This window comes from Chelonia mydas, chromosome 7, assembly GCF_015237465.2.
Source record: "Chelonia mydas isolate rCheMyd1 chromosome 7, rCheMyd1.pri.v2, whole genome shotgun sequence".
Lineage (NCBI taxonomy): Eukaryota > Metazoa > Chordata > Testudines > Cheloniidae > Chelonia > Chelonia mydas.
The window spans coordinates 121,067,344-121,083,471 of record NC_057853.1 but is presented as its reverse complement, the minus strand read 5'-3'; the positions used below and the strand labels follow the sequence as shown (position 1 = coordinate 121,083,471).

Sequence of the window (16,128 nt, the reverse complement as noted above, 5' to 3'; positions counted from 1 at the left end):
AAGGTCGTTGATGGAAAGGAAATGGAATGCGAAGATGCTGTTTTCCAGCTACTCTTCTGAACTTAACCCTGCTCCTGAGCATGCAGTTGAGGACTTAGGATTGTCACTGTTCAGCAGAGGATGTCAAGGTGTTGCGTACAGCAACGAGCATAGGAGCTGCAGCCTCTTCCAATCTACTGATCAAAGACTCTGCGCCTCCCATTTCAGAGAAGGTGAAATGATGATAGACTCAGAGAAACTGAACCTGTGTCCAGTGAATCTTCATACTGGACTGGCAGTGAACTGCCACGTGTATGTGCTGTTGAGTTGGCCTTGATCTCGTCCCTCCTGCAGGAAACCTGCCTCCTTTTCTGTCCCCAGGAGGGACCGGATAGAGCTGCTAATAATGCCCGGATGGTGTCTATAGACCTAAATCATCTCAAATTACTCTGCAGACTATGGACCATGTTGTGCACTGAGCTCTATCCCATGTGTTCCTGGCGTCCCCATCGCAATGGACACTGCACCCTACGATGCTCCGTTGGGCTCTGCCATCCCTGAGTTTCAATGGGATGAATTTTAAGCCAGCCCAATGCCAGGAATTTCCCATGAGAACTTGTCCTCATTAGGTTTCCAAGCCAGTTTTGCAGCTCCCCATCCATTTTACACATGGTGTGTCTTGCAGGGTGACGGAGCTGAACCTCCAGCCCAACTGAGCTTCGCCTGTGCCTAGTTCCATGACGCTTTGAGTGCGTGTGTGTGCAGGCCGCTCTCTGAGCCATCCACTGTCGTATCAGTGGTGACCAAGGTCCCCATGTTGGCCTCCAATCTCTTGGCTGGGGCCTGGGTGGGTTTTCCCTTCAGCCGGCATCTGTTGGTCCTTCTGCCGTGGCTGGGAAGAGCTATGCAGCGTGCTAAGTGATGACCTGTGGAGCTGGCCTCTAGTCAGGACACTGTCTCCTCTCTCCGGTGCGCACACACTCGCGCACACTCTCTGTCACAATATTTACCTAGCGTCTTTCTCCCCCCGCTGGGTGACAAATGGGCGGCTGCAGAGCAGCTACCCCGCAAACGAGTGGGCTCGGATCACTCGCTCGTTTCATGAGACCGCGAATCCCGCCCACCTCCCCTCTCGCTGCCCCTCCATTTTTTTTTTTTTTTTTTTTAAGAATTAGAGCCGATTAGCCACGTCATTAATTCTTCAATTTGACGGCTGATATAGCAGGGCCCGAAACACACTGCTGACCCCGCATAATGGAAACCCCGCTCCTTAACACATTGACGATGGGAGAAGTTAATTAAAATTCCACAGAGTGAAGGTGTCGGCTAACCTATAAACCTGTCGCTTTTAAGAACAAATCGCTGCCATCCTAGAAGAGAGGGGATCAGAGCAGGGGCAGGCAGGAGGGTACGGGAGTGGGGGAGCAGGAGCAGGGGGCAAGGGGCAGGGGAGATGGATTTTCACTAATAAACTTATTGTTTGCTGTTTAACGAGCATGTATCCAAAATCGTCTCTGATCTCTAGCCAGGCCAGCTATTGGGGGACTTATTGTCCCTGCCTGAGCCGTTGGGATCCTGCACTTCCCTGCTTTACATGCCCAGCACACCTGGTCTAAAGAGTCTGCATTGTTGGGCTGAAGAGGGCAGGGAGAACTCAGGATAGAACTTGGGTAGTGCCGTTCATCAGCCAGAGGAGTCGTTGGTTTAAGCATAATATCACTGGCACCTTCCACTTCATCCCAGATTCTGCACATTCTTTGCCCAATTCTCCCCTCTCCGAGGCTGAGTGAAATCAGGAGCTCCTCCACAGAAGTCAGCAGCTACCCCGGTGTTCAACCGATGCAAGATCAGAATCTGGCCCTCTGTGTCGGGCAGCAGGCACTGAAGTGCAGCCAGGCCTCTCTGTGGTGGAACACAGAAGCTTTTTAACCACGTGAAGCAAGTGTGCACAACAGCTAGGACAGGAAGCGAAGAATGCCACCAAATCAACTTGAAACTGCAAGGGCATTCAGACAGAATCCAATTTCTTAAATTGGAAGTTGGCCAGGACACATGAGTTAAAACCCCAACCGTTTGGAAAAGCACCATGGATTCTTTAATAACCACCATCAGTCAGCACTTCAGTTTCCCATCTTGCTTTTCTGTAGCCTAGTTCTTTTGGTCTCCTTCCTCTGAAGCATCAGAGATGGATGGTCACAGCTGGAGACGGGCTGCTGGACAGGGTGGCCCCGAGCGTTCTCTTGTCCATGTGCTTTCCTGGCTGGTTGTTACTCACATGCTCAGGGTCTAGCTGATTACCCTATGTGGGATCAGGAAGGAATTTCCCCCTGGTCGGATTGTCAGTGACCTCAGGGGTTTTTCACCTTCTTCTGCAGCATGGGGTGTGGGTCAATTGCTGGGATTATCTGGATATAGCTCACGTAATCATTTCCCCGCCATTGCAATTCGTAAGTGCACCCAGTCTCTTTTTTGTATTTAAAAAATAAAAATCTAAACTTCGGGCCCTGTCTACTCGACAGTGCAGCCCACTTGAAATAAGGAAAGCTAGAGTTACGAGGTGGGTGCGCGGTGTATAAAAGTTTCAGAGTAACAGCCGTGTTAGTCTGTATTCGCAAAAAGAAAGGGAGTACTTGTGGCACCTTAGAGACTAACCAATTTATTTGGTCAGCGGCGACCCTAGATTGGGAACCACTGAGGACAGACCCAAGCTAACAGTATGCATCCGATGAAGTGAGCTGTAGCTCACGAAAGCTTATGCTCAATTAAATTGGTTAGTCTCTAAGGTGCCACAAGTCCTCCTTTTCTTTTAGTGTATAAAAGTGTTTCTTTACGTCTAAGTTCTCTGCAGCAATGAGTTTTCTTTGCTCCCTAGGAGAACTGCACGTGGTGTGATAAAGGGCATTCAGGGGTTCTCCGTCCTCTGCTGAGATGCTAGTTTGGAGCCTCCTAGAAACATAAACCGAGATCCCTCCCCGTACGGTAGCTTCAGGGTGTGCTGTCCGTAGTGGTGCTGTACTGGGGAGGTGGAGTTAGCTGTGTGAACGGCTACTGATGAGCTCTGTAGGAAAAGTGGTGTCCTTAAGTGGAACTGGATCGGGCAGGAAGTTAGTCCCATCTGTGGGGAGCAAAGGAATGTTACAAGTCCTGCTGGTGCTGCTCACACGAATTGTCCCGGGGAGCTGGATTAGGCCCTCGATTTGGAATGCGCTAGCACCCTGGAGCTGGGGAAATGGCCTGAAAAGCACCATTCGTAGAGTAAATAGGAAGCGGCAAAGAAAAGCAGATTCTCGAGGCGATGGTGTGAATGGCCTCTGCATCTCACTGCTGCACTTTGCTCCCCCATAACTTCTTCCCTGTGTCATTGAGCGTGAGGTGAAAAGGCTCCCTCGTTATACTGAACTCCCTTCGAGGACAGCAATTCAAATCCATCCTCAGCAGGTAGCAATTCGAAGTTCTAGCCTTCTGGTGGCAAGCGGGTGGCCTGCCTGAAGAGCGGGTGGGGTGGGCTTCTAGGCAACTTGGCAGCGAATGGAGGTCCACACCCCAAACCCCACTATCACAGCTGGCACCTCCTGGCTCCTTTGTTGGCAACTTTAGCAGGGAAGATTAGATGGGCTATGGAGGTTTCCTCGCCTTCCTAGGCCTGGAGAGGGTCCTCCCAGAACTGGGCAGAGGCACGCTTGCTGCACATTGTGGGGTACATTATGCTTGTGCTGCCTGGGCTAGCTCTGTTCGGTGGGCGAAGAGGACTTTGGTCTTCAGGGATATCAATTAAGCACCTTTTAAGAAAAAAAAAAAAGTGTATTTATTTAGGAAGTCTGAACAAGTTCCCAAATCCTTGCTATGTAAATAGCAGAAACAAAACAATCATTCCAGCAATTAGTTTTTGTTTAAAGAGACTTTATAGGGGAATATAGTCATGCTATGTTTAGCAGGTTGTCCCCGTATTCTCGAGTGAGCATCGTACAACACCTATAGTATGTCATTTCTGGTGATTCTATTAAATCATGCACCTGTTAACTGCATGCAGTTTACTGTGACTCCTCCCCATGCAAGTTTTGCACCTGTTCTGTCGGGGGTGTGGGTGTCAAAACTTTGATCTATTTGGGTAACCCTCTTCTTTTTGATGCACATGGAACTATATGTTCCGCTGCGTGACTTCTTCGTTGTCATTCAATACACACACATTCTAGTGGTAAGACCAGCTTCACAATTGTGGAGCTCCCTAACAAAGTTATATGGGGTAAAAGAATTGCATCCCATCACCTTTGGTCTCCTCTCCCTCACTTTCTCTGCATAATCTCTCCTCTTGCATTGAGTACAGCCAGTGTCTCTGCTGATCAGTGCCCTGAGGGCAGTAGATCACACAGTAATGTGGCACCTTTGGGACGTTGGGGAAGAATTTGAGGGTGTCCCATAAGGTGGGAGCCCCACTGGTCTGCAGCTTTGAGGGCTCCCAAAAGCTGGCTCTCTGTTATGATAGCTAACACTGCAGTTAAGGTTGCAAAGGTGCTTCCACTCTAAACCCCTCTCCCTAGCCGCTCGTAACTTACTGCAAATTCATTTGCCTTTTGAACTCTGTAATGTGCGTGTTACATTTTTCGTTTAACGCTGATTACTGTGGTGACTGATTTGTGTTTGGGGACCAGTCCCAGTCTGCATGAAATGGACGGATTCAAATTTGCAAAGTGAATCCAAGCCTCTAGGATTTCCAGTGGAATAGCTGCACCTTCATGCTTCATGTCTCCCAGAGGTGAGGGAAGCCAGAAAAGAGAAGCGATCACTGTGCACCGTTCGATTTGGGGCTAAGTTTATGGAGAAACTGGAGTGTCAGTGCCTGGTGTTTATGGCTTTGGACACACAGGGTTTGCACTAGTGTCATGCTGTCTCCATGCACCTTTTTGAGGAGACCCTCACGGCAGCTCAGTCCTTTTTATATGATGGAGAGGCTTGTAAACTGGGAAAGGAGGGAGTGGACTCTGAAAAGAATTCAACTTTATTCTCAGTGGTTCAGAAATTCTTTGGCACTTACTTCCTAAGAAGTACCAGGTTTCAAATCCCCTTTTATCCAAACCAACTCTTTCCTTTCCTTAAGTGTTTGCCTTCTAGATTTTAAACAGTTTGGGCCAGGGAGAATAGTCCTCTGTTGTCACCTCCAAGCATGCTGGCACTTAACAAACACACGAATGATTACACAGGTACAGCCGAATTTTCAAAAATGCCTCCAACGCGTCAGGTGCAGTTCTGTGCTTGCAGGCTAAGGCAGGTGCAAAACTTTGGGTGGAGCTGATCCACCCTTGTTTAAAATTCTGGCTGCCTGATAGTACCTATCCTCATGCTGCGTTGGGGTAAATGTACATCCCAAAGAGAAGTCAGGAACATACCTAAGGCTTCAGCATTGGTTCTGAAGTGTGAAACATTTTCTTTCAAATTTTTTTATTTAAACTTCACATTACTTGGAATAATTGTGTATGATTTGTAATGGGTGCCTGGCAGAATTTCTGTGGAGTAAAATAGCCTGATCCCATAGACTGCAATCAGGCTGAACAACCCACTGGAGGTCGGAATTTGCCAACGTTTGGATATCACAATCAGGGTCATAATGTATAGCTTATTAATCTTGTAAGGAAAAGTCTGGTTGACAAGTTTTTTTTTTTCCTTTTAAAAAGCCATCTCTTTCTCTCCACAAAATATATATGTATGGAATGACAGGAAAAGCTTTGCATAACATTAAAAACTGTTCATATGATTTGTATGGCATATGACTCTAATTAATCAGTGGGATCAGAGAGCTCTGGAACCATGGCAAAGCCTAGCAAGACATGAACGACTGACTAAATTTAAAGACAAAACAGCTGGACGTTTGTTCTTCTTTTAATTTACCTGCCAAGACCTATGTTCTGGATCCTGTGTTTCTCCTGCAAGGGTTGATGGTCTAAAGCAGGACAGGAAACCAGAGGGAAAAGGGCAGAAGTTTGGGTTGAGCTGATAAGTGGAGGAATTGTGTAATGTGCATGTATTGGAAATTTGTAGCCGGCATGTGTGCGTGTTTTTTACTGAGGTGAGCTCTGACCTCAAGTAAGGGTAGATGCAGCAGTAGGCCCTTTGTGACTTGAATGATTTGACAGCTCTGCCATCTCTGTCTGATACACTGTTAAGTTTGTGTCAGGGTTGGATGGATGGATACGCACGTGTGCCCCAGAGCCAAACGTGTGCAGTGATGCTCTCTCCTGACTTCCCAAAGGCCATTCAACTAAGCCAAGTTCTTCTAAAGTTTACTCCTTGTATTGGCATATTTATAAGGTGCTGTTCCCTGTTTGCGTTTGGGCACCTGGCTAATAGCTCCTTAATTTATTCATCATTTAATTTTTGCTTGGATCTATTAATCCCACTTGACTCCACCTCAGCTGGAAGCTTGTCTGAAGTGATCTATTCTTTTGATATCCCAAAGCTTCTCAATTAACCTGGTGTAAATCAATGGAGCTATTCTGACGATTCCCAACAGCTGAGGAACTGCTCTTAAGGTGCATTCTCCTGTGACTAGTGACTCTGGAAAAATGGCACCACCTTCCTCAGCAGATTTCTCTCTCTATGTATCAGAATCAGATCTGCTGACTTTGGTAATATTTTTTGGTCACTGTTTCCTACTGCTCACTCAGCAGAGCCAAACCGGTGGTGGGAGAGGGGCCTGGATTTTATGCTGGCTCGTGCACCATCGGTAGAATTGTGAGCAGACTCAGGGACTGTAGGAAGAGGTGCTCTTGGCTGCCCAGGCGTCACCTGGCAGAATGCCGTGGAGTTGCATAGATGGAACTATGAGGAGAATGTAGCCTGCAGGAAGAACCCCGTCTGACTGTCAGACCCCTGGGTGGGTTTGCAGAGTCGGCAGGTCGTAAAACATCAAATGAATGGTGCTGATTTGTGCTGGAGCCCGTGAGGGAGTGACCGTGGAGCGCCCCGATGCGTGTTTGAAAGCCTTGTGATGGAGAAGAACCTTGCCCAACGCTCTTCTTTCCCTAGGAATAAAATGCAGGAGGTCTCTCAGCTAGTTTTCTTTCTCTGCTTCTCCCTCCAGGGGCTAAAATGGTGCTCTCCAGCCCACGTCTGTGTGCTCTGACCCTGCTCACCTTCTGTTGGAAGGAATAGTTCAGGGTTTGGTGAGATCGAGTCTTCTTCCATTTTCTTAATTAGTGTGTGATATTGATTCCCTATTTTGTTTTCTCCACTTGAGTGAACACACATACATATGAGTTCCCTCTCCCCCTTCCCCTACACACGCACACACCTACAGATGCCGGTTTGTGCATTTTGCTACCTTCCTTCCCTTTTTAATTCATAGCCTCCATCCTGCCATCTTTCCTATAGCTGCCGAGGTTTTACCAGTTGCAGCCATTGGGTGCTACTATAATATTTACTACTACAAGTGTTGCAAAAATTAGTACATTACGTGTCTGTTTTGGATGGGTTTCACTGTATCAAGCAGGTAGCTGAATTTATTCAATGCCTCCATTTCTAATTCAGTGCAGTTGCGTGTTATATTGAGGGTATTTTTGTTTCTTCCTTGGTGCTTAAGGGGGGGAACTCTGTTTCTGAGAGCTTGGGGGGAAGTCTCTTTGCTGTATAACATACAAAGTAGTACAAGAAAGGAGAAAATGCGACTGTCTCATATTTTCGTGCCACACTGATTACAGTCCAGGGCTCTGGCAGTCCTACATCTTCCAGTTTCTGTTTCCAATTTGTGATCTTTGTCTTCTCTGTTCACACTTCCAGGGGGAGAGAAGGTAATTTTCCTGGACCTTGGCTGCTATTTACTTTTGCTTGGGTGTACAGCGCGCCTTTGTTTTTCCACCTTTGATCAGGGTCCTGCCGACAGATAATTTAGCAGTTGCATCCCAGGGTGGAAGTGTGGAGTTAATGTTAAAATTAGTTGTTTTTTTTCCCCCCCTAACTTCTCTGGCTGATGGAGCAGAAAAGGAGGTGAGGGGGGCCATAAATTCTAGTACAGGCGATTCTGCTTCTTGCAGAGAAACGCGAGCCTCTGATGTCTCTACAGCACTTTCATTAACATTTAAATTAAGGGTTTGTTTTTCGGGCGGCTTCAGAGTCACAGCTCTTTCATGGCCTGACACATGCAAGACTGCTATCTCTCTTGCTTGCAAGCTGAGTGTACAATGGTAATCATTGCTGTATTTTCTGATCTTCCTCTGGGGAGGGCAGCGACCTGACAAGCTGCGCCAGAGGTTCAAAGGGAATCGGAGACAGACCTGCAAAGGTAGATGTGCAGCAGGATGCGGGTTTCACTCCTACAATTAAAGAGTGTGTTGTCTGTTCCCCTCCCCTCTTTTTCAAAGAGTTGGTTTAGGTCTCTGCCGCTGTGTGAGAGCCCCAGGTGCAAATGCCTGTACCCAGGTTCAACTCCCATCGCTTTCCTCCCCAGCAAGGCCTGGGGAGCTGGGTGGAGGATGTGAGCTCTCGCCGCAAGTTGGGAAGTCAAGCCGCAATGCCCGTAATTAGCATCTTGGTCTCCTTTGTAAAAAATAAAAATCCAGGGGAGCTGGAGGCTGGTCTTGTTCTGCTGGCAGCGGTAGCCATGCGGGGTATTGTGGTGGGGGCAGGCTGTTGAGGGAAGAAATATCTGGGACTCCACCAACGGGACCTTTCCCAGGGAAGACGCTTTCCTTTGTGTTCTGTGCTGTTACGGAGTGCGTGTGTGTGCTGTGAGGCCGTACAACATGGCGGTGGCACATGAGTTGATTGTCACTGAAGCAGGCGCAGGGCTCTGCAGGCAATTTGGCTGGTTTAAAAGCACAAAAGCAGTAAGGCCTGCCCAGTCAATGACTGTCCAACGCAGTAACAGGTCCTCTCTGTGTGTCTAAAATGCTGATCTTTAGGAGGGTCTGGGTGACCATCAGACCTTTCCCTCCCCAGGGTTGTCTCTGCCACACCACATGCCATCTGTAAGTGGGCCGTGTTGACCTGGCAGGATGGCTAGGGAAACCCATGTACTGTGGGTTCTCAGCCTGCAGTTCCAGGTCACCTGATCAGATGCTCTTGCGTACAGCACAGTGGCTTACAGTAAAAGGAGGTGAACGTTGCCAGCTTGCTCTGTGCATGTGCTTGGGAGATGGAGTTGGAGGACCACCACTGATACTCCCCTTGTCTGTGATTCATCTGGGGCAGGGAGCATGCAGAGCTGGAGTTTTTGGCCATTCGGGTACAGCTCTGTGAAGACCTGGCTCAGGCGCTGAATTGATCTCTACTGCAAGGGCTCCTCCCACCTCTGTCACAGCGTGGGCCATGTCTCATGGATGCCACCCTGCCCATTCGCTGCCCTGTGTGTGAGCGTGCAGCTTCCCTGCAGCAGCTTCAGCAATTGCTGAGTGATACCAGGGAAGTGTTGCATCCTTTCTGGAAAACACCAATCACCCTGTCTGCTTTTGCTCTTCCTTCCCCCTTCCTTTCCCAGCAGTTCTGGTCTCTCTCCCTGCCCTGCACGTGCTTCCCTGCAGTCTGGTCCTCTTCTCCTTGTCACCCCAGCACATGCAGCATGGTTCCCCTCTCTCGCTTGTAGCTCCTGGTGGGTGGGTAGCAGCTGCTGGTTCCAGTCCCAGTTTGTGATTCCTGTTTCCTCTCTCCTCCTCTTTGTGTGCTGGTGGCCACTTAATGAGAGGCAGCTAGGCCGACTTCTGCTCATTTCCCGCTCCGAGGAGACTTGTTGAAGCAGCTGGGAACGGGGACAGCGCCAGCTCTCCATAGATCTCAGCTTCAGAACTATACGGCTTAGAATTTGATAGTAATTACTTGTAATAGGGTAGAACCAAAGACGTGCAAGGTGGTGTACAAATGCATAAGAAGGTACCGTTGGTGCCCTAAGATCTCATATAACAACCCCTTCTCTTCTTCCCCCCTCCCTCCCCACCCCATTAGCTGGTAGCAGTAGTAGACTGTCATCCTCTGGACTGCCCACTGAAGACTAGTTCAGTCTAAAAGCAGACACGGGGTGGGGGAAAGTGATCCAGCGTACAAGCAAAAAGCATTCAGGGTGGTGGGAGGCTCATGGCTGTATTGCTATGAATTTTTGAAAATAGATATTTGACTGATTTCTTGTAGCTGTTGTGACAGAAGAGGGTCTTGAGGTGGGACCTGAATGTGGGGAGAGCGGTGGCTTGGGATAGCGTTCCATGCATGGGGCGGGCAGAGGGAGGGAAGGGTTGGGTGGCACAAAGGAAAAAAATGCAATGTGAAAGCAAGATCTTCAAGGGTGGAGAGTCTCGCTTGCTAGCACGATGGATTTCATTCAACACCGTGATTTGCAGCACAAAACCCGTTTGAGGGATGTTGTCAAGATACAAAATCACCTACTCAAAGAAGCTTTCCCCTGAAGCCAGGAAACGCTGTAATTGTCCATTCTGGGTTTGTTTTTTAACCTTTGTCTTACCCCTGCTCTGATCTGGGCTGGCAATTCCTGTGTACATTTCAAGCACGCGGAGTGGATTGGATTGAAGTTACCTGTAATACCTGGATACTTGTCTGACTAGCAAAGGCACAGCCTAGTGTTCAGAGCATGTGGTATATTGCCCAGTACTGTCTGAGTAACACAGCTCTTAAGTGTAGATGATTTTATTGTCATCGAGTCTAAGCACCATCGAGCTGAGGGCTGGAACAGACCTGTTAGTCTGTGCATCCAGGCCCGGAATTCACTTTCTGCCAGTTTGTGATTGTTTCCTGCTGCATACTCAGGTGCTTCATTCGGTCTAATAGATGACTCCTGTGACGGGGCTTCCGCCGTATCCCCTGGGCGACAGTTCTACCAAATTGATAGCTCTCGTCATTCAGAAAGGTTTCCGGATATTTATCTTAAGCAGAACTTCATCCCATTGCTGCATGCACCACCATAACCCTGTCCTCTCCTTCCTTGAGGCCTCCAGTCTCGTAGGCTCAGAGAGAATTGTTGTTATACTTATTCAGGGCTCCATTTCACATGGTGCTGAGTGCCCCTGCAAAGTGCTAGGTCAGTGAAAGGCAATCAGGTCCTTGGGCACGGGGGATGCCCAGCGCCTTGCAGGATTTGGGCCTTCAGTGCTTGGAATCTAGACACCTGTGTCCATCCTTACACTGGTCTGTTGGCACTCTGGTTTAACCCTTGTGGGCCCTGATTCTGTTCTTGTTTATGCCAGCATAAGTCCTTTGACTTCAGCAGAGCCACTCCTGTGGAACTCCTGCTAGAATATATGGATAGATAGATAGTGACAAAGTTTCTGCTCTACCTTGGTGGGTCTTGCGCTTATTGGAGGATTTGCTTGCCTTGGAGCTTCACGGCAGCCCTCAGCTTGGCTGTTTTTCTGAATTCACAGTCCAGGTCGACGACTCCTGTGTCTGACCAGGAGTTGGGAGGTTTGGGGGGAACCCGGGCCCGTCCTCTACTCCGGGTTCCAGCCCAGGGCCCTGTGGAATGCAGCTGTCTAGAGTGCCTCCTGGAACAGCTGTGCGACAGCTACAACTCCCTGGGCTACTTCCCCATGGCCTCCTCCCAACATCTTCTTTATCCTCACCATAGGACCTTCCTCCTGGTGTCTGATAATGCTTGTACACCTCAGTCCTCCAACAGTCCGCGTTCTCACTCTCAGCGCCTATTGCCTCTTGCTCCCAGCTCCTCACACACACACCACAAACTGAAGTGAGCTCCTTTTTAAAACCCAGGTGCCCTGATTAGCCTGCCTTAATTGATTCTAGCAGCTTCTTGATTGGCTGCAGGTGTTCTAATCAGCCTGTCTTAATTGTCTCCAGAAGGTTCCTGATTGTTCTGGAACCTTCCCTGTTACCTTACCCAGGGAAAAGGGACCTACTTAGCTTGGGGCTAATATATCTGCCTTCTATTACTCTCCTATAGCCATCTGGCCTGACTCTGTCACAATATATGTATATTTTTGAAAGATCCACTGTATTTACAGGAGCAGAGGGAGGAAAATGCCTGTCCCTGTTCCCTGCCCCACAATGCTTCCACCTCCCGCCACATTGTTTCGAAAGGCTTGGTGCATCTTTGATTAGGTGTAGGTCAAAAGAATTTCCACATCGTGACCTTAATAACTGGGGTTGATTGGCAGGCGGTCTGTGGAGAGGGAGCAGCCAGCCCCTTTCATCTCCCTTAGTGCCGCGCGGGGACAATGGGCCAGCATATTTTCCTTGTTGTTCCTCATTTGAAAGGGTCTGGTATCTCTACTAGGTACCTGTGACATGGGGGTCTTGATTGGGGTCTCATAAAGGACCCTGTCAGTGTGTCCAAAGGCCAAGAATACAAAGGCAATCAGTGGGTGGGGGTCTCAGCTGACCACTGAAGAAGGGAGGGGAGGGTCCTGGAGGCAGTGGAGGGAGAAGCAACCCCCGATGGGAGACCTTAAAGGAGGGCGAGGGGGGGGAGGGGCCCATTTTTGTCCCGAACTCATCAAGCACATCTGCAGAATTGTCCCAGCCCCTGCCCCCCAGTTTCAAAAGAAGATGATCGTTTGATAAACCGGCCTGATTCACCACTTTCTCACAAGGGAGGGAGACCCACCTTTGACCTCTGTGATTTCACATTGGGCCCAGCTTTTCTTCCCCCCCACTCCAATTGCTGAAGAAACTTTGAAATGCATCCCTTTCTTTCCCTCTCTTTCTCTCTCTCCCCCTCTTTCCCTTTAGGTTTTTCCCCTTTCCCCTCCCCCCTTCCCCGCTCTCTCGCTTTGTAAAAAGCAGGCGCGCTGCTTTGGAGTTTCGGCGAGTAATTAGTAAAATCTTTCGGCAGCACAATAAAACGGCAGCGCTTCGCCTGCATATTCCCACCATTTACATACTAGCGGGCATGCGAGAAAACAGGTGGCCTTCCCAGTGCATCGGCGCCTGTGAAAATCATGTGGAAGGCAGGGAGGGGAGCTATGCCGGGACCCACTCGCTCCGGCTAGCTATCGGAATGTGCATGAATATATTAAAATATTTTCACACAATGCTTGTATTTTCCAACGGGAAGAGGCATCTTCTCGATGAAAGGCGGCTGGCCCAGACGGCAGGCCCCTTCAGAAGGCTGTTTCCCACTCGGGGCTTGTTCGCATGGACCAGATAGGAAGGGGGGGAAGAGGGGGAATGGGCTGCGTCTCCAAAGAGCAAAGCTTTGCGTCTCTTGCCCACTCCCCGTTTTCCAGCGAGCGACTGCAGAGCCGAGTTGTGGGGATTCATGTCACCAGCGGGCGCTCTTAGGAAAAGTCATCGTAGGCGCAGGGGGTATAAAGAGGAAATAGTTTGTAATGTAGCATATAGCTGATACATGAAATTCACTTTCTGCGGCAGGAAATGGCTGAGATGGCTCTGTCCATCATGGGCAGCCTTAGCAAAGTGCCCATTCATAACAGTGAACGTTCTTACAGCGCTTGTTGGCTGTCGTTCTCCTTGCTGTACAGAGCTTACTAAGCCACTTGACCAAAGCAGGTAAGTCACAGCGCTGGCATTAGAACCGAGGAGTTGCTGCCTTCCAGCCCTGGATTCATTAGACCACGTTGCCTCTGTGGTAGTGTGACAGGAGTTTGTTAGTGTGTGTTTTGGGTTTAGCTGCACAGTTGAACCTACCGATGGAGCAGCTGGGTCGGGTGGAACTCCCTTTCTCGGGCAGCAGGATGAACGTCCTCACATGGCTTCCATAGGTTGCAGGGTGCGAGTTCGAATCCCTGGGCTAGTCGAACTGTTCTGCAAAGGAACGACCTCACTGTATGGCTTTGCTGCCCGCATAAGCCCCAATCAGTTGGAGGGAATTCGGGGAAGAACACTAGTAAAAGGGGAAGGGCTGGTAGGGACTGAACACTTAAAGAACGAGTGGTCGCTCTCTTGGCCAAAGTCGGAGTCTCTGTGTGTCTCGAACACTGAGCCCTGGTTTACACTGGGTGGCGGGGATCGATCTAAGTTACGCAACTTCAGGTACGTGAATAACGTAGCTGAAGTCGATGTACTTAGACGTACTCACCGTGGTGTCTTCACTGCGGTGAGTCGACTGCTGCCGCTTCCCCGTCGACTCTGCCTGCGCCTCTCGCAGCGCTGGAGTACAGGAGTCGACGGGAGAGCGCTCGGGGGTCGATCGCTGCCCACCGATCCGGCGGATTATAGGCATACCCTGAGTCTCGCTCTAGGGAGTCTTTTGGAGTAGCAGCCGTGTTAGTCTGTATCCGCAAAAAGAAAAGGATGACTTGTGGCACCTTAGAGACTAACCAATGTATTTGAGACTAGGGAGTCTGTTGCCCTGGTTAGAGATAAGATTGCCTCAGCTTATGCCAGTTATAGGAGTATCATGGTAGCCTCGTTCAGAGCTCTCCGAGGGTGAGGATACATTCCAGTGCAACCACAATTCACAGATCTCAAAAAGAACCACCCCAGGCTCCCAAACAAACTCCCCTGCCCCAGTCAAATCCACCCCGACTTCCCTCCAGAAAGCCTGGGAAAGGAGGAGTCTTGCAGAGGACCCGGAAGGTCCCTAAATTGTCTCTGGCAGACGAAATGGGAGCAGCAAGCAAGCTCTGAATCAGATGCTTCCCCGCGTTGGCTCTGCACCCCAGTGCCTTCCCTTTTTAGAGCAGGGGCTGGTGCTGGAGGCCTGAATTGACCCCGACTCAGAGAGCCAGCACCTGAGCCATTCCATACAGCGAAACCCTTTGCAGAGGGGCTTGTCACGTTGCCAGCCTCACTGAAATACATGGAGCAATCTAAGGTAGGAAAGACCTATGGGAATAGGGCCCTTCAATGCTGACTCTCCCAGCCAGTTCAACATCGTCCCTTGTGATAGATTTCACAGTGCAGAGATCTTAACCTTGCCAGAAAAATTACCAGCATCCAAACTGGCAGGAGGTTTTACTTTTAAATGATTTTATTCAGACTTCCCCCTTCCCGCATCCACCTCCCCCTCCCCTCTCGGCACTTCTTAAAGAGGCAGTGAAAAAAAAGAGCTTTGGTTTTTGTTCAGGATGGGGGTTAGAAAGGTTGCAGGGGGCATGTAGCCCTCTCATAGGGGTGTCTTGTCAGGGCGCGGCATGAAGGGCACAAACAGATCATAACCTTTAAATGAAAACGCAGTGGAGGGGAGAGATGAAAGCATTGAAACAAATTAGATACATCTATAGGGGGTGCTCAACTGGAGAAAATTAGCATTTCTTCCTAATTGGAGTGCAGGGCATTCCATTACAGGGTTTCATTACAAGGAAGGAGAGGGCCCTGGGCCTCTTAGGGGAATTTCATTCCCCTTGTTTGTTCTTCTAAAAGTAAAACTATATTTGGGAGAGACTCAGGGAGTGGTGGCAGGAGTGAGTTTGTCTGAGTTAGGGCTTTAAAAGTACATCAGGAATGGAGGTGGTAAGTGTTAGATCCCAGTTCTTGGTGCATGGGGAGCAGTGCGCAGAAGACAAGTGGAGACAGATCTTAAAGTCCCTGCCTCTTATGGGCAAAACTTGAAAAATAACCTGTTTAGGCTGGTAAAAAAAAAAAAAAAAGCTTTTCGTACCAAATAGTTAGTCTCTGCCCCAAAGAGTTTACAGTCGAAGGCCTTGTCTGTATTCAAAGTGCACAGGTTTGACTAAAGGTGTGATTTTTTTTTTTTTTTTTTTTTTTAAAAACAGAGTTCATCGTAAATTGACAAAAGCCTGGCTTAAATCAAACTCTGTTCCCCTGCTGCTTTTCACTTGTTCAAGTAATGGTTTAAATCATCCCTTTTGTTAAACCACTGCAAATTTGACTAGAGACAAGGCCTTTCTGTTGGATGCGACGTGACCAGGAGGGGCAGGTGCAGGGTTACAGCCTGGAGATCACATAGGTGGCACAGTTTGCTGGTTCAGATAAGCCATGTACAAGTAAAAAAAAGAAAAGGGTGGGGGAGGGGGAAGTTAAAGCCATATGTGACTATTATTGACTGCGGGCGTCACAGAAGAAGGGATGTAAATGAGGAGAGGGCAGTGGCTTGGCCTCCCAAAAGAGGGAGTGTGTTCTGTGCATGGGGGCAGTAGGAAATCTTGTCACTAAGAATTGGACTATTTAGTGATTCGCACGGTTATTGTCACTGGCCCTTTTCCAAACGTGGTGTTTGTTTTGGATAAGCACCATTTAAACTGTTTTTTTAAAAAGGAACACAGACTAATATCAAAG

General features: G+C 48.9%; 1 protein-coding gene across 3 annotated transcripts in view; it reads left to right on the top strand.

Annotated features, from left to right (window-relative positions):
* The window catches only part of FBXW4 (F-box and WD repeat domain containing 4), a 92,028-nt gene that overhangs the window by 27,630 nt on the left and 48,270 nt on the right, over window positions 1-16,128 (top strand). Inside the window, exon 6 of one of the 3 annotated variants that reach the window (XM_037903385.2) lies at window positions 49-2,220. The exons of the other annotated variants lie outside the window; for them this stretch is intronic. Coding sequence (XP_037759313.1) covers window positions 49-316 — 268 coding nt within the window. The 3' untranslated portion in view covers window positions 317-2,220. Of the gene's footprint in view, window positions 1-48; window positions 2,221-16,128 lie in introns of those variants that run through there. 3 annotated transcript variants of the gene reach the window in all.